Raw genomic sequence first — 23,649 nt, 5'->3', positions numbered from 1 at the left:
AGGGCGCCGCCCCCAGGGTCTGGGTGGCCGCGGACGCGAGCCCGGGCGCTCGGCGGCTTCCGGCTTCCGGGTGCTCGGGCGCGCGCTGGCTCCGGAGAGGGCGGGAGGCGGGTTGCGGAGCCGCGGCGAGACGCGCGGGCGTAGGGCCCGGACTGAGCAGATCGCTTTGGGTGGGCGGGTCGGCTGGGGCAGGGCAGCGGGCTGCGGGCGTCGCTGGCCACCTGGAGGGCGCGTCCTGGGGCGCAGGCGCTGCAAGACGCCCCGCTCGGCCTCTGAGGCCGGGTGCACTTGGCCGTGGCCGCTGGCTCGGGCATTAAAGCCACAGTCGGCGCCGGTTCAGGGCGCCCTCCCATTCCAGCCCCAAAGCCGCCGGGGGTGCGGCTAGCAAAGCCGCCCATCCTAGAGGGCCCTGGATGGAAATTTGGAAGAAAGTCGGGTCCAGTCCGGAGGCCGAGGGCCCTCCGGGCTTCGGAAGGACGTCTAGGCGAACGCTGGACGTTGTGGACGGTCCGTAAAAGGGTGGGAAAGAACAGAATCTGTTACCACCCAGTCCTTCTCTAGAGACCTCTGCAGCAGAAAGGCTCCGGAGTGAGCGTCCCCACGTCCCAACCCTGGCCCTCCCGGCGTCCAAGGCCCATCCGGTGAGTACTCCTGCACTTGGTGGACCTCTCTTTTCAGGGCTGGCCTGTCTGGGAGACGTGAGGGTGCAAAGACTTCCGAACCCAGCGCCCCACGCATGCCAGGCGATAGCGTTACTGCTTGAGCCACATCCCCAGCCCATAGAGGTCCTTTTTTAATATTCAGGGGTAGGATATTTCCTATAATCTCCAGTCTCTAAGGACGCATGCAGTCACATAAGTCTCTTCTCCACGAACTTCAGAAAGTCGGGCCTCCACCCCCCCCCCCCCACTTTTTAAAAATTTTTAGTTGTAGATAGACACAGTATCTTTATTTATATATTATTACTTTTAAAAAATATATTTTTTAGTTGTTGATAGACCTTTATTTTATTTATTTTTATGTGGGGCTGAGGATCGAACCCAGCGCCTCAAACATGCCAGGCAAGTGCGCTACCGCTGAGCCCCAACGGAGCCCTCTTTATTATTTATTTTTATGTGGGGCTGAGGATCAACCCAGTGCCTCACACATGCAAGGCAAGCGCTCTACTATTGAGCTACAACCCTAGCCTGGACCACCCCCTTTTCCACCTAGCTGTTTTGAGGACTCCAGATACACTGGATCTGGTCATGGTGGAGGTACCTGCCTAGATGCCAATGGTTGGATGAGTTGATTTGGTTTGTTTTCAAATCTGCCTGCTACCAATAATTCTGCAGGAGCCCTCATTAAACTTAAAATACTATATTTCTTCCATTTAAGCATTAACCCCTCCCCCAATTTAACATTTCAGAACCCAGGATGCATTTTATCAGTTGTTCGGCTTCACGGGTGATGATGTGTCTGTCACTGTTTGCCCCAGCTAAAACAGCTATGTGATTATTCCATCAGTTGAGATACTAAAAATGAACTTTACATGCATATTTCAAATTGTTTTTTAAAAATAACTTTATGGGCTGGGGATGTGGCTCAAATGGTAGCACGCTCGCCTGGCATGCATGCGGCCCGGGTTGGATTCTCAGCACCACATACAAACAAAGATGTTGTGTCCGCCGATAACTACAAAATAAATATTAAAAAATTCTCTCTCTCTCTCCTAAAAAAAAAAATAAAAATAAAAATAACTTTAAAAAATAATGGTATGACGCAGCATAAAATAAAAGGTTTATAAGGGCTTGCTATATGCTTAGTATTCTCAATTAATCAACATTGCAATTCTACAAAATGCAATTTCTATTCCTATTTTATAGGTGAGCAAACTGAAGCTCACAGAATTGAAGTGCCTCAGAGCTTTTGTTGGATATTGTCTTGGTTCTAGCCAGGCTGTCTGGTTTCAAAGCCTGTGTTGACTCCCAAATCTGGATCCAAGCAGAATATGCATGTAGCTTACAAGGTGGGAAATCAAGGCAGATGTTTGTGCATCTTTGGGTGTTTGCCTGACTTCGTGTTTTTGTGGAATCGGGAGATGGAAGCTACATCCAAGAAATCTGATTATACTTACTCTTGCATTGATGCTGCACCATTGTATTAGATCTTTTGCATTTTAAAATATATTTCTGCAGGTTCTGGAGTTCTGGCTAGATGAAAAATGTTTCTGGATTTCTTTTTTCTTGTCTTTTGTTCCTCTAGAATGATTAAAAAGCCATGTACTCAAACCAACTCACTTGACTGCCTCCCAAAAAATGGTGTCCAGTTTTCAGAGTTGTTAAAGTCACTCCAACCTCTAGGGTCCTCCAGGTCCTAGTCCTGCAGGGACATGCCAAAGCCTCGAGGGCAGAAGATTGCAGTCTGAGAAAGACCACGCAATTGCCAAGCCTCTCATTGGAGGTTCTGGCAATTTCCTCACCAGAAGTGGACAAGGCCAATTGGTCGTGCATCATCATGCCTCAGCAGCTCCTGATCACCCTGCCCAAGGCCAGTACCTGGGTGAAGTTACACCATCCAAGGAAGGCCAAGGGGGAGGCACCCTCATGGGAGGATGTGACTAAAATGTTTGAAGAAGAAGGTGAGAATAGACTGAAGGAGGGGGAAGAAGGAGGTCTCATTTATGTGAACAGATGTACTTCATTGAGGTTGTTTCTTGGGGAGAAAATTGGAGGAAAGAAGGTCTTTGAGGGGGTTCACTCATGCTGAGCTCGTGGCTTTTGGGAGTAGTCTAGCTGGGAGAGAAAATATTGGGCTCCCATCTCAGGCTCTTTTTCAATATGTCTCCATGCTGCTCCCATCTCCTGGCATCAGATAAAATACATGAGGGGAAGCTAGAGTAGAGTTGTTCCCCACCTCTGGCTCTTAATGTGGGAATGTGATTCACACGTAGAGGGATCAAAGGGTTCTGACTCTTAAGTCCTCTGAAGGGTTTTCCAGCTTAAGTTGTAGTCATTTTAGCCACTTATTGGTTAAAAATATTTAACCAATATTTTTGACAAGCATCAGATTTCCACCCCTCCCCCTCCGAGAGGCAGGAATAACATGCCTGATTCCTCTCATATTACCTTGAACTATGTGAATGAGGCAGGAGACATGTCTAAGACATACCCACCTTATTTAGTTGTCTGGTCAGGAGAAGATATATGGAGAGAGGAATAAATGTGTCTTATGTGATGTCCTCATACCTCTAATACTTCATATCCAGCCAGTATTTTTATTGTATTCCATCTATGTCAGGCAGGGACTTTGGCTAAGCATCTTGAGAGATTGGGGGGCAGGGAGAAGAAGAAGAAGAATTCTCTCTAAAGCTGATTATTAGTTGAAAGAGTAGATAGATATACAACCAAATCAAAATAATAGAAGATAGCCTAAGAAAAGCTCTTTTGGAATTCTGAGGAAATATAAGACAGATAGCATTGAGTTGAGTCTGGAAAAGTATCTGAAGCTTTTTATAGAAGATTTGGAGGAAGTATAGAAAAGTGGGTACTTTGAAGAGAGGTTTAGAGAATGGGGACTATTTAGTCTAAATGAGGGTTAAGAATGTGAAGTGGGTGGTATCCCAGGTATAAAGGTTGGTAGTTTGGAGGTAACCACTGCTGAGAAAATAAGCTTTGGGCAGATCATAGACTGCCTTGAAGTCCATAGTGAAATGTTTGAATTTTTTCTTTCTTATCTGTGGGAGACCCTTTGAGGATTTTAGAAAAAGAAGTGGCCTGTTAGATTTGTGCTTTTGACCATTGGGAAGTATCAATACCCAAAGCAACACACTGCAGGTCCTCCTCACTAAGGAGTTTTGGGCTCCTTCTAGATGTCCCCCCACCTTTTTTTTTTTTTTTAATTTTTTAGTTTTAGATGGACACAACACAATCTTCATTTTATTTTTATGTGGTGCTGACGATCGAACCCAGTGCCTCAAGCATGCTAGGTGTGCACTCTACCACTGAGCCACAATCCTAGCCCTATATGTCCCCTTTTGTGAATATTTTTTGGGGAACAGTCAGTGGGTCTACAGAGCAGTTCTTGCATTTGAGAGATTTAAGTAGATGCAAAATTCATAGTTCTTTTCGTTCCCTAGCTCTGCTGTCTCAGGATGCTGCTGAGACCCAGGAAGAAAGTTTAGAGGATGAATTGACCCCTGACCTCCTGACAGCAGAATCCCAGGTGGGTTGGAGCTTCCTCATTTTCTTAATAATGCTTCTTGTTTTTTAACCTGTCTGTTTTGGAAGAAGTGAGTGGGTTGAGACGAACAAGTTCAACTATGCGAGTTGCTCTCATTCAGAAACTTGAGCTTCTGTGGTGACAGTATCTCTGCTCATAGGGGCCTTCCTGCAACTCTTGTTTCTCACCAGCATCTTAATCTGATATTGTGCTATTTTTTGTAGAGAAAGTATAATGAATGATATTTCCAGCTCCTAAAAACCAATGGATTTTACTTGGGATCTAAGATAATGTCAATATAATATTCAAAATCCATAAGTGAGATGAAATTCTGACAACTCTTTAAGAGATGACCCTTGGCATAGTGAGAAGAAATGGCCACATCTTTGAGCAGGAGCAGCTTTATGAGCAGTTAGGATAGCATGTCAGAAATGGGGTCTTCACCATCTGGTGGAAACATGGATAAAACAGAAGGAAATTAAAAGACTTACAGAGGTATTATTGGAGACAGAAGAGTTTTTTTTTTAACATTTATTTTTTAGTTTTAGGTGGACACAATATCTTTATTTTATATCCAACCCAGTGCCTCATGCATGCTAGGCAAGCACTCTACCACTGAGCCACAACTCCAGCCCAACAGAAGAGTTTTAAGTAAAAATAACTTTAAATCTGAAATTAGATGATATTGGATTTGATTTTATCTGATATTAGATGGTGCACAGTTTGATTTTCTCTCATCTTCCTTGCTTGGTGTCTAGGGCAATTTTTTTTCTTTTGGCTCTTTACAATCCATTTTCTTAGCTAAGAAGTTTAGATGCTAATGTCTGCCTTCTAGGGTTAAAATTCATTCCAGTTATTTATGGTAATATGGAAGAAACCATAGTTAGTTAAATAATAGATTAATTATTTAAAGAATCATCTTTTCTCTATATTCCACATATCTGGAATCCCTCACTTCCTAACATTTATCAAAAAGTAGATTCCTTAACCATGGGAAAGGATTAAATTTTTTTTAAATTGAAGTATAAATGACATACAGGAAAATACATTTAGGAAATATATTCTATTTTGACATGTGCATGTACCCATGTAATCAAACTAATAAAGAGAACATTGCCTCCAACTCAGAAAATTCCTTCTGTGCTTTCCAATTAGTACTCTGCTCCAGCTCTCATAAGGAATACATGAAATTTGTATTACTTATTATAACTGCATATATAATATGTATAATATTATTACTTATTATAACTGCATATTATATATGCAGTTATAATAAGTAATACAAAGACATTCCACAAATGTCTTTTTTAAAAAATATTTTTTAGTTGACACAATACCTTTATTTTTATGTTGTGCTGAGGATCGAACCAAGTGCTTCACATGTGCTAGGTGAACACTCTGCCACTGAGCCACAACCCCAGTCCCACAAATGTCTTAAAAGAGTTTAATTTAAAAAAAAGAATATAGGGGCTGGAGTTGTGGCTCAGCGGTAGAGCGCGAGACCCTGGGTTCGATCCTCAGCACCACATAAAAGTAAATAAGTGAAATAAAGGTATTGTTAAAAAAAAAGAATATATATTCTGTAATTGTTTATGGTATTTGATAAATATCAGTTAACTATTTGATAATAATGTTCAAATCTTCTATATCCTTGATGAATTTTTGTCAGTTTTTATCAATTACTGAGAAGATATTAAAATCTATAATCATGAGGCTGGGGTTGTGGCTTAGTGGTAGAGCACTTGCCTTGCATGTGTGAGGCACTGGATTCGATTCTCAGTGCTACATGTAAATAAATGAATAAAATAAAGGTCTGTTAACAACTAAATAATTTTTTTAAAAAATCTGTAATCATGATTTTATCTGTATCTCTTTAGTTCTATCAATTTTTATTTATTTGAAGTCATCAGATGCATAAACACGATTGTTGTCTTCTTGAAACCGCTCGCCCCTGAGGGCAGGGTGAGAGGATGGGGAGCCATTTTAAGATTCCTCTTTTGTTTTGCTTCATTTTTGTTTTAAGTTGCCTGTCCCTGGAGATGAGTGAGACGGAAGAAAAACCGCTCACTTCTGAGGAAAAACTATTTACGTCTGAGGAACAGATAGGGAGAAAGGACGGATGCACATGTAAGGAGGATAGAAAGGCTATAATGAATTTTTGTTGTTCCATTTTTATTTCATTCTGTCTCGGTTTTCTTTGGCGTCATCTTGTTGGGTTGTATTATAGTAGAAATACGGGATCAGAAACTAGTAAAAAACAAACTGAAAGAGTGTTAAGTAAATTGTTAGAGGAAGAAGGCATTCCAGTAAAATCAAGAGCAGTCAGGGCATACGTTGATACAATGCAAAAATGTAGCCCATGGCTTTTTAAGGAGGAGTTATTAAATATATCACAATGGAACCATCATGGTGAAGATTTAAAAAGAATAGAAAAGAACAGCCCAGGAACTCTGCCAGCTGGCACATTGGCATTGTGGGCATTGGTATCTGGTTTTCTTAGTCCAAAGCCTTCAATTCAGACAAAGGTAGAGGAAGGAGAAGACATATTGATTCAAGTAAATGAGGAGGTCTCTCAAGTTAGTCAGAAAGAGGAAAAGATTCAAGTAAAAGAGAAGATCTTTCGAGCTAATCAGACAGAGAAAGAAAGTTTAGAGCAGAAAAAGCCATCAGGGGGAAAGTTACAAAAGGAGACTGCTACTAAAACCTTTCTATCACCAGAGGGCTTAAGTGTCCAACCAACAGCACCACCTCTACAGGAGACTGCTACTAAAACCTTTCTATCACCAGAGGGCGTAAATGTCCAACTGACAAGGCCACGTCCATATGCTGAGAGGCCCCCAACCCCCACAGTGGATAGTTCAGATCCTGAGACAGGATCTCAAGTATAAACATGCCCTGTATTTGAGGTAGGAGGGCAGCGAATTTACCATACTTTAAATTTCAAAACAGTGAAGCAGCTAAAAGAGGCTGTAACAACCTATGGTCCTCAAGCACCCTTCACTGTAAGCTTGGTCGAATCCATTACCAACTTGAACATGACGCCAGCAGATTGGGCTAATATGTGTAAAGCTGTGCTAAATGGAGGACAATACCTGTTATGGAAGGTTGCCAATGAGGAATTTTGCAAGGAGACGGCTAGGCGAAATGCAGCAGCTGGTTATCCTCAGAGAAATCTAGATATGTTGTTAGGAAAGGGACCTTATGAGGATCAGCAGCAACAAATTGCATATGATCCTGGTGTATATTTACAAATTGCTGTAGATGCAGTTAAGGCATGGAAGACTTTACAAGGACATGGAGGTTTACAAGGTCAATTATCTAAGATAATACAAGGAACTAATGAATCTTATGCTGAATTTGTAGATAGGCTTATTCAAACAGCCACCAGAGTTTTTGGGAATACAGAACAAGCAATGCCATTAATAAAACAACTGGCTTATGACCAAGCGAATCGTTGGTGCAGAGATATCATTAGACCATGGAAACATGAAGATTTAAACACATATATTAAATTATGTAGAGACATTAATGAACAAGAGCAAGTCATGGCAGCTGCAGTAAAACAGGCTTTAGATGCCAGAGACATTAATGAACAAGGGAAAATTGTGGCAGCTGCAGTAAAACAGGCTTTAGATGCCAGAGACATTAATGAACAAGGGCAAATTGTGGCAGCTGCAGTAAAACAGGCTTTAGATTCCAGGCCAAGAACATGCTACAATTGTGAACAAACAGGACATTTTAAAAGGAATTGCCCCATAGGAGGAGGGTTTAACAAAACTAGGTATCAAAGGAGTAGAATACCAGGTATTTGCCCACGATGCCGTAGAGGGAGACATTGGGCTAATGAATGCCGTTCTCAAACCACCATAGAGGGTACTCCATTATCAAAAAACGAACAAGGACCAAGTGTTTATCCACGATATCGTGGAGAAAGGCATTGGGCTCCATTGCCAAAAAATGGACAGGGGGGCCCAATGCTCCGGGGCCCAAAACCACAAATATACGGAGCACTGGAGGAACCCAGCAACCCCATCAGGGTAGTGCCCAGGACACATTGTCCATCAGATCCCTCATCAGACAAACCAGAGGGAGCGCAGGGTTGGACATCTGCGCCTCCGCCAGATCAGTACTAACTCCAGAGATGGGAGTTCAAATCATTCCCACAGGGGTGAAAGGACCTCTTCCCAAAGGAACAGTAGGCTTATTATTGGGACGCAGCTCTTCTACTCTAAAAGGACTTATGATAAGTCCTGGGGTAATTGATCCCGATTATGAAGGTGAAATAAAAATTATAGCCAGTTCTCCAAATGGTATATCAGTAATTTCACCAGGAGATAGAATAGCACAGTTACTAATAATACCAAGCCTACATGATAAATTTTCCAGTCGTGCTATAGAAAGAGGTTCCAAGGGATTAGGCTCCACAGGTGTAGATTGGGCTATGCTGTCTTTAAATTTAGATTCTCGCCCCATGCTAAAACTAAATATTCAAGGACATGAATTTAATGGGCTACTGGATACAGGTGCAGACCTTAGCATCATCTCTCGTCAAGAATGGCCAAAACATTGGCCATTACAACAAGCCACTCAAACGCTTCGAGGCCTAGGAGTGGCGACTAATCCCCATAGAAGTGCAATGGTATTAGATTGGAAGGATCCTGAAGGATTTGAAGGAACTATACAGCCATATGTATTGGATCATCTTCCTATAAATTTATGGGGGCGAGATGTCCTAGATCAATTAGGTTTGACATTAACAAATAACATCAACCAAAATGCACCCACTATTATGACTAGACAAGGTTTTAGGAAAGGAAAAAGATTAGGAAAACAAGAACAAGGTATAGCAGCACCAATACAAATAGATCAAGGAACAGACAGACATGGGTTGGATTTTCAGAAAGGGCCACTGAGACAATAAAAATTACTTGGAAATCAGAAAGACCAGTATGGGTTCCTCAGTGGCCCCTGACTAAAGAAAAGATACTAGTAGCCCATGATCTGGTCAAACAACAATTAGCAGAAGGACATATACAACCTTCTGTATCTCCCCATAATACTCCCATTTTTGTCATCAAAAAGAAATCTGGTAAATGGCGATTATTGCAAGATTTAAGAGCCATTAATAATGAGATGGTTATTATGGGACCTGCTCAATCGGGGATTCCTCAATTGTCTGCTTTGCCAAAAACTTGGTATGTTTTAGTTATAGATATTAAAGATTGTTTTTTTTCAATTCCAATTCATCCTGAGGATAGTCCACGTTTTGCATTTACTATCCCTGCACTGAATCATGAAGGTCCTGATCAGAGATATGAATGGAAAGTACTCCCTCAAGGGATGGCTAACAGCCCAACTATGTGTCAAATTTATGTTAACAAAGCAATCCAGCCACTTAGAAATCAAAATCCTGAACTACAAATATTTCACTATATGGATGATGTATTATTAGCACACAAAGCTAAAAACACATTGCTAGACTGTTATGCCACACTTACAAACTTATTAAAAAATTATAATCTAGAGATAGCAATAGATAAAGTACAATTAAATTTTCCAATTAATTATTTAGGAGTTCTATTATCCTCAACCATGGTCCGTCCACCAAAAATTCAAATACGAGTAGATCAACTCAAGTCACTTAACGACTTTCAAAAGTTATTAGGAGACATAAATTGGATAAGGCCTTATCTAGGTATACCAACAGGAGAGTTGGGACCTTTATTTGATATCCTAAAAGGTCCATCAGATCCAAATTCACCCCGAATGTTAACGCCTGAAGCAAGAAAGGCATTAAAAATCATTGAAACATATATGGAAAATATGCATTTGGATAGAATTGATATAAGTTTGCCTTTATTATTTATTGTACTACCAACAAAAAATATTCCTACAGGAGTATTTTGGCAAGAAGGTCCATTATTGTGGATACATTTATCTTATTCTCCTAACACTATTCTTACTAGGTATCCTGAGGCTGTAGGACAATTAATACTCAAAGGAATAAAAGCAGCAAAGGGAGTGTTTGGAATTTCTCCCAATAAAATTATTACTCCATATACTATGAATCAAATTGATGAGTTAGCTAATGAGTTAAATACTTGGGCAATAATCATGTGCAAATCTAATGTTTCATTTGATAACCACTTACCATCTAATCCTTTATTGTCTTTTTGGTCATCGCATCCTGTAATTTTTCCAAAAATGACAAGAAAAACACCTATCGGGAATGCTCCAAATATATTCACTGATGGATCAAATAATGGTACAGCAGCAATAGTTACACCTGATCGAACTTTTACATTTTTAGTACCCAAACAATCAGCTCAAAAGGTAGAGCTTAAGGCAGTATTACAGGCTTTTGTGATGTTTAAAAATTCTGTATTTAATTTATTTTCCGATAGTCAGTATATAGTTAATGCTATAGTATCCCTTGAAGATGCTGGTAGGATTTCCCCTTCCTCTACTATTTTCTCTTTGTTTTCCACTATACAAAGTCTAATCTGGGACAGAAAAGATCCATTCTTTATAGGACATATCAGGGCACATACAGGATTGCCTGGAGCCCTTAGTTTGGGCAATGATTTAGCAGATAAAACTACACATGACATACATATTTTCTCTACACTAGAAGAAGCTATAAATTTTCATAAAAAGTTCCATGTCAATGCCAATACTTTACAAAAGCGTTTTAAAATAACTAAGGAACAAGCTAGACAAATAATAAAACAATGTCAAAATTGTGTGACCTTTTTACCACAAGTTAATCTTGGAGTCAATCCTAAAGGATTGATACCTAACCATATTTGGCAGATGGACGTCACACACTTGCCAGAATTTGGAAAATTAAAATATTTGCATGTTACAGTTGATACTTCTTCTGGATTTTTGATGGGCTCCCTTCATGCCGGAGAAAAAACTAAAGATGTTATAGCACATTGCTTACAAAATTTTGCCACTGTGGGCGTTCCAAAACAGTTAAAAACAGATAATGCCCCTGGTTATACTTCTACCTCTTTTAAACAATTTTGCTTATCATTTGGCATTACTCATATAACAGGAATCCCATACAATCCACAGGGACAAGGCATAGTTGAAAGAGCTCATCAAACTATTAAAATGTACTTATTAAAGCAAAAAGAAGGAATTGGGAAGGGGTATATATTCCCCAAAGATAAACTTAAAATAACCCTTTTTACTCTAAACTTTTTAAATTTGGATTCATCAGGGCTTAGTGCTGCGGAAAGGCATGTGTGTCCAAAAAATGTATATAAGCCCAAGGTACTTTGGAAGGATATTCTAACAGGACAATGGAAAGGTCCTGACCCAGTAATTGTCTGGAGTCGGGGGTCTGTTTGTGTGTTTCCACAGGGAGAACAGCAGCCGATTTGGATTCCAGAGAGATTAACTAAGGTCCTGACCCAGTGATTGCCTGGAGTCGGGGGTCTGTTTATGTATTTCCACAGGGAGAACAGCAGCTGATTTGGATTCCAGACAGATTAACTAAAGCGATTTCTACAGACCAAAAAGAAGATGTGATATCCAGAACTCCAGTTTGGTTATTCTTACATCTGTGACTGAACCAGAATGCTTTTTTCAATATCTATTTTATTATTGCCCTTTCCCATATATTTTTTTTTTTTGAGCTCATACAGACCTAGGTTAATGTTTTGCTGATCAGTTCTATTTTTTGACTATAGAGTTTTTAAACATTGCAATGGAGATTTCACCTGTAAAAAGTTATAAGGCCTTTACTATTATGTTTATGGCCATACCACCCTGAATGCACCTGATCTTGTTTAAAATGTCCTCCTTTTTAAAAATTTTAAATTATAAATACACAACTTTTAAAAAATATCTTTATTTTTATTTGGTTTATTTTTATGTGGTGCTGAGGATCAAACCTAGGGCCTCATGCATGTGAGACAAGCACTCTACCTCTGAGCTACAACCCCAGCCTTAAAATGTCCTCCTTTTTAAAACTATTGGTGTCTTTATAGTTAAAGTGCGACCTTCTTAAATATGGGTGGGTCTTGCTAGTTTAGTCTATTTACAATTAAAGTAATCATTAATATGGATGGGTCTAAGTGCAGGTTGTTCTTTGCTATTGTCCTTTCTGTTCTTTTTTTCTTTGTTCCTTCTCTCCTGCCTTCTTTTGGATTAAATTATTTCTGAGTATCCCATTTTATGTCCTCCAGTGACTTTTTTTTTTTGTATTAGGGATTGAACCCAGGTGTGCCTAACCACTGAACCACATCCCCTGCCCTTTTTATTTTATGTTTTTATTTTGAGACAGGGTCTTGCTAAGTTGCTTAGGGCCTCACTAAATTGCTGAGGCTGGCTTTGAACTTGTGATCCTCCTGCCTCAGCCTCTCAAGCCACTGGGATTCAGGCATTTACCACCACACTTGGCCGCTCCAGTGACTTTTAAGCTACATTTTTTTTGTTTGTTTGTTTTGTTTTAGTGGTCATTCTATCATGGTGTGCATTTTTAAATTTATTTCAGTTGCTTTGAATTAACATACCGCATCACGTGTTACTATGAAAACATATTTCCATTTACTGCTTCCTATTCTTTGTTCTATCATCATCACGTATTCTACCTTATGTGTTATAAACCTCACAATACATTGTTTGCATTTTTGCTTTTGATGGTAAATTGTCTTATTTAAAAATTAAGAAACCAGGTATGGTGGCACACACCTGTAATCCCATTAACTCAGGAGGCTGAGGCAGGAGGATCACAAGTTCTAGGCCAGCTTCAGCAATTTAGAAAGTCTCAAAATAAAAATAAAAAGAAGAGCTGGGGGCTAGGCACAGTGACACATGCCTGTAATCCCAGTAATCCCAGTGACTCCAGAGGCTCAGGCAGGAGGAGGATCATAAATTCAAGGCCAGCCTCAGCAATTTAGCAAGACCTTATCTCAAAATAAAAAATAGAAAGGACTGGAGATGTAGTTAAGTGTAGAGCACTCCTGGGTTCAATCCTTAGTTGAAAACCACAAAAGCAAAAACATAACCTGATTTTGTATTTGCCTACTGCTTACTAATTCAGGTACTCTTCATTTTTTAAACCTTTTGTTCCAAATTTCTGGAGTTTATTTCCCTTCAGTCTGAAAAACATTATCATGTCTTGTAGTGTAAGTGTTCTGGTGACCAGTTTGTACAGTTTTTATTAATCTAAACATGCCTTAATATTTTCTCTTATTTGAGAATCCTCTATTGGATTTAGAATTCTAGGTTATTTTTTCTTTAAGTATTTTAAAAAGGTTCCATTATCTTTTAGCTTGTATTGTTTCTGATGAGGAGTTGCCTCTTATTCTTATCATTGTGTGATGTGTCTTTGTTTCATACCATTTTTTTTAATTGTTTTTTTTGTTTCCCTTTTCTTACCATCTTTTCTCCTGATAGGCGTTCATCTTGGACTAAACTCCACTTGGGTTCCAGATCTTTCGCCTGCTTTTACAGTCTTCACCTTTATTTTTGTTATTCAGCAGTTTTGCTGTGATATACATAGATGTAGGGTTTTTTTGGGAGGTGGGTTGGGGTTTATTTATCCCTTTTGGGGTTTGCTAAGCTTCTTGAATTTGTAAGTTCCATCAGTTTAGAAGTTTTTCAGCTACTTTTTCTTTAAATATTTTGCTTTCTTCTCCTGAGGTTTCAATTATATCATTTGATATTAACCCACAAGTTTTTTTTTTTTCTCTTACTGCTCTAGTTTGACAATATCTATTGACTCATTTTTAAGTTTCACTGAGCTTGTCTTCATTTACCTGGTCTACTTTAAGGCCATTAAATGAATTTTTCATACATTGTATTTTTCATTTGTAGAATTTTGATCTCTTTTCTAGCATTTCTGTATCTCTCTAAAGTTATTTCCATCTCTTTATCCATTCTATCTATATTTATTGTAAATTCTTTAGCATATATTTAAATAATTGCTTTGAAGTTCTTATCTGGTAATTTCAGTGACTTGATTATCTGTGTGTCTGTTTTGATTTTTATTTTCTTGATTATTGGTCATATTTTCCCCCTTGTTTACACATCTATTTGTTTATTTGTTTGTTTAATTTTTTGGTACTGGGAATTGATCCCAGGGTTACTTAACCACTGAGTACATCCCAACCCTTTTTATTTGAGACAGAGTCTCACTAATTTGCTTAGGACCTTGCTCAATTAATGAGGCTTTCCTTGAACTTGTGATCCTCCTGCCTCAGCTTCCCAAGTTGCTGAAATTATAGGCATGTGCCACCACATCCAGTGTCTAATAATTAAAAAAAAAAAATATATATATATATATATATATATATAAACAGTGGAATATGAGGGGAGTGTGTGTGTATAGATAGATAGGTTTTTGTTTTGTTTTGTTTTATTGTATTTCTAAGATATTCTAAGTTCTTTCCTCTGTCTGTTGGTTAAGCTGAGGGGCTGATTATTCTTATTCCTCCTGGAGCTGTGACTGAGCTCTGGCAGTGATACATCTTTAATTTGATTGAATTTTGCCTCATTGCCAATGCTTCTCACCACCACTAAGGGGCAGTCTTTTTTTTATCTTTCAGTATTTTAGCTAGGAAGGGGTTAGACTACAGTTCCAGACATTTGTCCATCTTGGACTAAACTGCATCTGGGCCCCCAGAATTCAAGCTCAGCAAGAACGCATAGGTATTTGATGAAAGTATTGGGAGCAGAAGTGCCTGTCCTACCCCTCATTCCCTACCCCTTCTGATCTCATCTTCTTCTACAGTCCCCTTCCCTAACCTACCTCTATCCATGCTCTTTACCTTCTATTCCTCAAATAAGCTAAGAATGTTCTCACCAGGTGCAAGTGGCCTGTAATCCCAGGAGGATCTTGAGTTCAAAGACAGCCTCAGCAAAAGCAAGGTGTTAAGCAACTCAGTGAGACCCTGTCTCTAAATAAAATAGAAAATAGGAGTGGAAATGTGGCTCAGTGGTCAAGTGCCCCTGAGTTCAATCCCCAGTACCCGTTCTCCTGCCCACCAAAAAAGAATGTTCTCACCTGAGGTTCTTTACACCTCCCTGGAATGCTCTCCCCACAGATTTCCTCATGGTTCTTCCTCACTGAATTCATCTCTCTGGCCAAATATCATCCTTTCAAAGCAACTTTCTATAAATACCCTACACAAAAGATCATTTTTACACTCACTTTGGGTCTCCCTATTCCCTCTGATCTGCTTAATTTTTTCTAAGGCATGTATGATCATATGTCCTACATATTTAAATATTTATAATAATTTCAAAACAGATCCAGGGAGGCCTCTGGTAAAATTGGTTTGGAACCTCCCAAAACTTTGAAAATGTCAGAAATCCTTGGACTCTAACTGAAAAGGAATGTTTGATGTTCTAGGAACTGTTGACCTTCAAGGACATATTTGTGGACTTTACCCAGGAGGAGTGGGGGCATTTGGCCCCTACTCACCGGAATTTGTACCGGGATGTGATGCTGGAGAACTACAGGAACCTGGTGTCAGTGGGTAAGGATGGGTCATTCATATATCCAGAAACCTGCCCATTATAGAATAGTCATTATTTCTAAATTATCAATATTGTAAATTCTTTGGAGACTTGGCCTTGGGTTCTGCATTAAAGATGTATTATTCCTTTAAAAACCAAGCCAGGGCAGATATGATTCCTTGGGGATCAGCTTTACTTTATAGAGCTAGAATAGAAAGACATGCCCCTTCCCATTCTCAGAGCCCCTGAATACCAGAACACTAGAATTAAATTCTAAGGATGGTACTTAGACATAAACATAAATATTCATATTCTTTTTCTTTTACTTCATAAGCAGGATATCAGTTTTCCAAGCCTAGTGTGATTTCCCAGTTGGAGAAAGGAGAAGAGCCATGGGTGATACAGAAAGAAGGCCCGGGAAATGATGTTTCAGGTAAGACCAAGGGAGATGATAGCTTTTAGTATGTGGGTTAGTCCTCAGGGCCCTCCCAGGTGGCCAGGAACGCTCCTGCTACTGGACAAGGGATGCACTAAACCTAATTTTACCCCTCTCTCTTCACTGAGCCCTTGCAAAAGTCTCTCAATAATATGATTATTGGTCATATTTTCCCCCTGTTTACACATAAACCACAATTTATTCATTTTTCTGTTGGTATACTGTATTGTTTCCAGTTGTCCTCATTAAGGTTAAAGTTGATTTTCCTTCTTTCTCCAGTATCCTAAGTCCTGCCCACCTAAAGCTCTTTCCTCTAAGTAGTCAGATGTATGTGGTCTCTCCACAGAAAACAGATCTCAGGTCTGTACAAATCTTTAATTTTCTCTCTTCCACTCTGTTTCCACATTTCCCCACATTTTATTTTCCAATTCCAGTTTTCATCTCTTTTTAATTTACCTGTCTTAATTTTTGGTAATAGTTACTTCATGAAAAATCCTGTAAGAGAAAATAGCACAGGATTCCTTCTCACCCAATCCAGTAGCAATTTTCCTGAACTTTGCTTTTATTATGAAAAATTTTAGACATTTTGAAAGGCATAGAGAACATTATAACACATTTCTATGTAACTTCCATCCAGATTAAGAAATAAAAGTTGAAGCCCTGCTGTTCCTCTCCCACCTTTCAAAATAACCACTCTTCTGTTTAAATATTACTGTTGCCATTTGTCTTTTTACTTTCATTACGTATATATCCCTAAACAACAGCATTGTTTTACACATTCTTCAAATAAATGATATATGTACTTTCCTTGCATCTTTTAAAAATATTTATTTTTTAGTTGTAGTTGGACACAATACCTTTATTTCACTTGTTTATTTTTATGTGATTCTGAGGATCGAACCCAGGGTCTCGCACATGCGAGGCGAGTGCTCTACCACTTAAACCACAACCCCAGCCCTTTCCTTGCATTTTTTAAAAAATATTTTTTAGTTGTTAATGTATCTTTATTTTTTATTTATTTATATGCAGTGCTGAGGATCAAACTCAGTGCCTCACACATGCCAGGCAAGTGCTCTGCCACTGAGCCATAACCCCAGTCCCTTTTCTTTGCTTTTCTTGTTCAACACTGTTGATGTTACGCTATGTTGTTCTAGTTTATTCATTTCCATTGAATTAATAAACCACAATTTATTCATTTTTCTGCTGCTATACTATGTTGTTTCCAATTTGCAGATTACAGAGATGCTCCAGTCTACTTTTGTGCACACAACTGCTCATATATGTATTCAAATATTTTTTCAAGGAAGTTGGTAGAGCAAAATTGCTGGGTAATGGGATATATATGCCTTCATTTTACAGGTTATTACCAAGTTTCTCTTCAAAGCGTGTCACCAGTTTGTATTCCTGTCATCAGGTTTTGAAAGTTCCCAGAACTTAGCATTTCTATCAATACTTGGTATTGTCGAACTTGAAAATTTTTGTAAATTCAGTTGGGTGAATATGATATTATTTCTTTCATTTTCCTAATTAGTCATGAGAGGAAGCATATTCTCATGTTTGTTGAACATCCATCCAAGATTCCTTCTCTGTGAATTACCTATTATATCCTTTGCCAATTTTTCTATTATTTATATTTATTAAAATTAGTTTTTAGAAAAGTGTGTATGTGTATTCTGGATACTAATTGTTCATAGCTTTGTTTTATAAATGTTTTATCTCAGCCAGTGACCCATCTTTCATTTTTAAAAAATAATATCTTTGGCTAAGCACGGTATTGCACATCCATATTCCCAGCATTTTAGGGGTTGAGGCAAAAGGATCACAAGTCAAAGCCAGTCTTAGCAACTTAGCCAAGCCCTAAGCAACTTAGTGAGACTATCTCAAAATAAAAAAGGGCTGGATAAGGCTGGGGTTGTAGCTCAGTGGTAGAGTGCTTGCCTAGTGTACATGAGGCACTGGGTTTGATCCTCAGCTCCACATAAAAATAAATAAATAAAATAAAGGTATTATGTCCACCTACAACTAAAAATAATTAAAAGGGTGGGGAGATTGGGGATTATGGCTCAGTATAGCTCAATGGTTAAGTGCCCCTGGTTCAATCCCCGATACCAATCAGTCAATCAATCAATCAATCAATAAAATGTCTTTTAAAGGATATGTATTATTAAATTTAATTTTACTTAATTTATTAGTTTTTTTTCCTATGTGCTTTTCATTATGTAAGATACCCTTTTCTGCCCTGTTATCAGAAAAGGGTATCTTACATAATGTAGATGATATATTCCTTACTATATGTAGATGATATATTCCTTTATACTCCTATATTTTTAGAAAAGTTTTTTAGTTGTAAATGGGCAGAATACCTTTGTTTTATTGATTTTTATGTGGTGCTGAGGATTGAACCCAGTGCCACACACACACACTAGCCAAGCACTCTACCACTGAGCCACAACCACAGCACCTGTCTATATTTTTAAAGTTTTGCTTTTCATATTTGTTTGAAATTCATTTGGAATTTATTTTATATATGAGATTTTAAAAAAAAAGTCTAATTTAACTTTTTCTACATGGACATTTAGTCCAGGAACCATTTGTTGGATAATTGGTGCAGCTCTGTCACATGTCAAGTTTCTATGCTTAGGTCTATTTCTAGGCTCTTTTGCTGGGGGTACTGGGTATTGAACTTGGGGGCATTCGACCACTGAACCACATCCCCAGCCCCCTATTTTGTATTTTATTTAGAGACAGGGTCTCACTGAGTTGCCTAGCACCTCGCTTTTGCTAAGGCTGGCTTTGAACTCACAAACCTTCTGCCTCAGCCTCCCAAATCGTTGAGATTATGGGAGTGCGCCACTGCATCTGGCTATTTCTGGGCTCGTTCTGTTCTATTTCATTTTTTATAATTTTCTATCCCTACTCTAATTCCAGGCTGTCTTCCTTTACTGTGTTTCATAATGAGACCTATTATCTAGTAGAAGTAGTGTACCCACTTTGTTTCTTAAAATTGCCCTGGCTATTATTTAACCCCTTGCTTTTGCATATGAATTATATAATCAGTGCATTAAATGACAGACACAAATGCTGTATTGCCATTTTTATTGAAACAGAATCAAATATATAGATCAATTTTGAGAAGATTAACATTGTTATGATATTGAATCCTACTATGTCAGGAACATGACATATTTTTCCATTTATTGGTATTTATTATAAATTTTTGTTTATTAAGTTTTAGGATTTTCTCCATAAAGGTCTTGTACATATTTCATATTATTGTTAAAATTCATTCTGGAAGTTGTTCATTTTATTGCTATTATAGAATATATATATATATTTGTTTTAATATTTAGTTTTTAGTTTTAGGTGGACACAATATCTTTATTTTATTTTTACATGGTGTTTAGGATCAAACCCAGCGCCCCACACGTGCCAGGCAAGCGTGCTACTACTTGAGCCACTTCCCCAGCCCATAGATGATATATTTTTAAAAATTGTTTTCTGCTTGTTGCTTGTGTGTAATAACAATTTATTTTTAATATTGACTTTTTATAGGCAGTCCACCTTGTTTCACTCTGTTATAAATCCTAATAATTATATATTGTCCTGTGGTTTCTCTTCTGCAACTTGTAATAATGAAAACAATAGGAGATAAGGGAATCACTAGGTGGTACAACAGTTCATCAGTATGTGCAAGACCCTGGGTTCTCTCCCCACCACCACCACAAAACAAAATAAAATACCAAAAGAAGAAAATAATAATAAAAGGTACCCTGAATGTCCTTGCCCTGACTCTGGATGAAATCTCAAAGAGGTCTAATAGATGGTCCAGTCTCTAACATGAACAATCTTGATTTTAATAAGATATTTATTGAATTCAGTGAAATAGTAAAACTCCCAATATCATTCAGAGTTAAATTTTGGTTTTTCCTTTTCTGTGGGCCTGCTTCAGGCCTGAATACTAAATTGGGGAGGGGTCACAGATGGCTTCTTTTCTCTTTCCCTATTGTCTTCTCTTCTTTCTCCCCTATTCCCGACCAGAATTAGGGACCTGAAGAGCATAGACTTTGTTATGCTTCTATTCATTTATAATTTGGAATGTAAAAGCACTAATGATTATTCTGTGTTGACCAGGTTAAAGGATATTTTCCTGGAACCTAGCAGCAGTAGCAATACAACTGTCTGGGTTTCTTACATAAATAACATTTTTTTTGCATAAATAACATTTCCATGGATGTATTAATATCTCAGGAAGCAGAACTAAATATATACAAATACAAGTTTTAATAAAGGACAGTGTAATGTTCTTGTGCATATTCTTAGTTTAAACCCTAGTCTTTGAACCAGTGTCTATTCTGATTCTGCTGAAATGGGGAGAGAAACATTTTATTGTTCTGAGATTGTTTTCCAAAAAATAGTGTCAATGAAAAAAATATATATTCATAAAGACACAGCTTTGAAATTTTATTACTTATTAGTAATGGAATTGGTATTTATTAGTACTAAATAGTACTAATAGTTCATTAGAATTATCAGAAATAACAGTACTAAAAAACTCTAGTTTTACTACAAATGAATGACACATTTAACCTACTCACTGTTTCTTAGATTTTATTTCCCATTACCTCTCCAGGTCGCATAACCATATATAAATATAGTCAAAAGCTCATGTGCTTTATGTATTGTTGCCTAAATCTCCATCGCATCCCCATTACTAAATTAATTTTAAAAAAAAGTGAAGATGAGTTATTTGCATCTTTTCATTTATTTCAGACTCAAAGAGTAAAACAGAAACCAATGAGTCAACTGCAAAGAATGACATTTCCCAGGAACATTTGTATCATGACATTATGATGGAAAGGTTCATAAGGGATGATATCATTTATTCCACATTGAGAAAAGTTTCCAGATATGATGATGTGTTAGAAAAGCACCAGGAAACCTGTGGAAGAAATGTGAGACAAGCCATTTTGACCCACAAGAAGAGAGTCCAAGATGTTCACAAATACAGGGAAATTATCGTGAGTTCAAATATTTTGGAACAGAAGCATCATAAATGTGACACACCTAGAAAGAGGAAAAAATACAAATTAGATTTGATTAATCATCCAATAAGTTGCATAAGAGCAAAAATCTATGAATGTAATATATGTGAAAAAATGTTCAAACAACCCAATCATCTTACTGAACACATGAGAATTCATACTGGCGAGAAGCCTTTCAGATGTAAGGAATGTGGAAGGGCCTTTAGTCAAAGTGCATCTCTTAATACACACCAGAGGATCCATACTGGTGAGAAACCCTTTGAATGTGAGGAGTGTGGCAAAGCCTTCAGACATCGCTCATCTCTGAATCAGCATCATAGAACTCACACTGGGGAGAAGCCTTATGTATGTGACAAATGTCAGAAAGCTTTCAGCCAGAACATTAGCTTGACCCAACATCTAAAGACTCATTCTGGAGAGAAACCTTTTACTTGCAACGAATGTGGGAAAACCTTTCGGCAGATTAGACACCTTAGTGAACACGTAAGAATTCATACTGGGGAGAAGCCCTATGCCTGTACTGCATGTTGTAAGACCTTTAGTCATAGAGCATATCTAACACATCACCAGAGAATCCATACTGGTGAAAGACCCTACAAATGTAAGGAATGTGGAAAAGCATTTAGACAGAGGATACACCTTAACAATCATAAAACTGTCCATACAGGAGTGAAAGCATATGAATGCAACCGCTGTGGGAAAGCCTACAGGCATGATTCATCCTTTAAAAAACATCAGAGACATCACACTGGAGAAAAACCTTACGAATGTAATGAATGTGGAAAATCCTTCAGCTATAATTCATCACTTAGTCGACACCATGAAATACACAGGCGGAATGCCTTCCGAAGTAATGTGTAAAAAAATATTTATTTGATGAGAATAAAAGCCACATTTGAATCAGTGATTCTTAGCTTTAAAATTTCAGGACTCAAATAAATTTGAGAAGTTGATTTAATGATGGCAACTTTAAATTTCGCCTGTTGTGTAAATAAACATTACATTAATAACTACTGACACCTCTGTACAAAATACTTAAAATATGGTTCTTCAAATTAAATAAATTAAGTATCATGTAATATTTACAACATAATTTTTCCTGATTTCATGGTGGATTAATAAATTATTTCTTCATGGGAATTCACTGATTTACAGTCCAGCATTTGGGAAATACTGTCTAAAATACCACCACTCTTATTTTTTAGATTAAAAAATTTTTTTCCCATGGGGAAAGTGTTCACATGATATGAAGTTCAGAAAGTGCAGTTATATACAATGAAAAGCCTCTTCCACCCATTTCCTACCACATAATTCTGTTATCTAGAGGCAACCTTTTTTTATAACTTTTTTGTGCACCCTTGCAGATTTTTATCTACAATCAAAATAATGCAAATATACTTTTCCTTTTTAAACATAAACAGCAGCCTCCTGTACAAAAACACCTGCACATTACTTTTATTACTTAATATATCATGGGGGTCACTCCACTATATAAAGCACTGAATCATTCTTTTTTAGAGCTGCTTAATATTTTATGTATGAATATATTTTAGCCAGTTCACTATGGATTGACTTGAGTCATTTTTAATTGTTTATGCAATTGCAATGAATAGCTCTACACATGTTCATTACACATGTAAATTTTATAGGTAGGGCAAATTCCTAGAACTGGGATTTCTACACCTGGGGGGTATGTATTAGCAAACAGTTCTTCACAGAGCTTGGACCAATTTATTTGATTTCTAGCAAAATGCAAAACTAAAAGAGCCTTCTTTGAGGCTGAAGCATCTCCTGGACCAGTTGCTATGTCAGCCATCAAAGAAGCATCATTTTATATTTTAACACATGGCCTAGAATTACTAGCTGAGCTATATCTCTCAGAAACAGCAGCACTTGCCATCTCCAGCTCCAGTAAAGAAACCTTATCTTTATTTCAGCTGAAGGAGAAGGCATCTTTCCAACAATTGTTTCACTCTTTGACTTTTTGAGCCTGGTACCTCCCTTTAAAGAGATTGGACCACTTACCTTGATGAATATAATATTGGCTGCAACCCTCCACCTGGAATGGGGACGAACTGACAGTCAAGGAAGGGTACTTAGTGGCAGGTTCTACCATGGATGACTGACTGTACATGGTGTAGCATTTTACAGGACGATTCTGTTAGCAAATTTAACACATGGAGGGAGATAGGAGGGACGTGACTTTCTAGTTAAAAAGCATTAATGAATGAGAATTATTTAACATTGCTTTTTAGATTATGAAAGATGAACACCAAGGCCAAGATCTGTGATTCTGTGCTTAGTTTTCAGTGTTTTAGTGATTCTGTCAATGAATTTTCTTTTAGCTCTCACCACCCAACCACTACTCCAGTTAAAATCTAGACCTTGTCAGGATCCTCTATTATATATAGTCCTACCTTTTAGCTTCATTTCCCATTTACTTTTCTGCTTCCCATATGGCCTCTAATATCAGTATAGTAAGACTTGATTGGGTTG

At 38.0% G+C, this 23,649-nt stretch overlaps 1 protein-coding gene across 2 annotated transcripts; it reads left to right on the top strand.

The window, feature by feature from the left end:
* The first annotated feature begins 213 nt into the window (after nt 1–213).
* Nucleotides 214–22,174, top strand: Zfp69 (ZFP69 zinc finger protein). 2 transcript variants are annotated; one of them, XM_076860658.2, is made up of 6 exons: nt 214–641; nt 2,245–2,620; nt 4,118–4,203; nt 15,569–15,695; nt 16,013–16,108; nt 20,882–22,174. In XM_076860658.2, the coding sequence occupies exons 2-6, from the start codon at nt 2,497–2,499 to the stop codon at nt 22,012–22,014; spliced, it is 1,566 nt and encodes a 521-aa protein (XP_076716773.2). In that variant the 5' UTR covers nt 214–641; nt 2,245–2,496; the 3' UTR covers nt 22,015–22,174. The 2 variants fall into 2 exon arrangements, with proteins under 2 accessions (XP_076716773.2, XP_076716772.2); XM_076860657.2 differs by having other exon boundaries at nt 16,010–16,108.
* The last annotated feature ends 1,475 nt before the right edge of the window (nt 22,175–23,649 follow it).

This window comes from Callospermophilus lateralis, chromosome 7, assembly GCF_048772815.1.
Source record: "Callospermophilus lateralis isolate mCalLat2 chromosome 7, mCalLat2.hap1, whole genome shotgun sequence".
NCBI classification, from domain to species: Eukaryota; Metazoa; Chordata; class Mammalia; order Rodentia; family Sciuridae; genus Callospermophilus; species Callospermophilus lateralis.
This window is presented reverse-complemented; position numbering and strand designations above follow the sequence as displayed.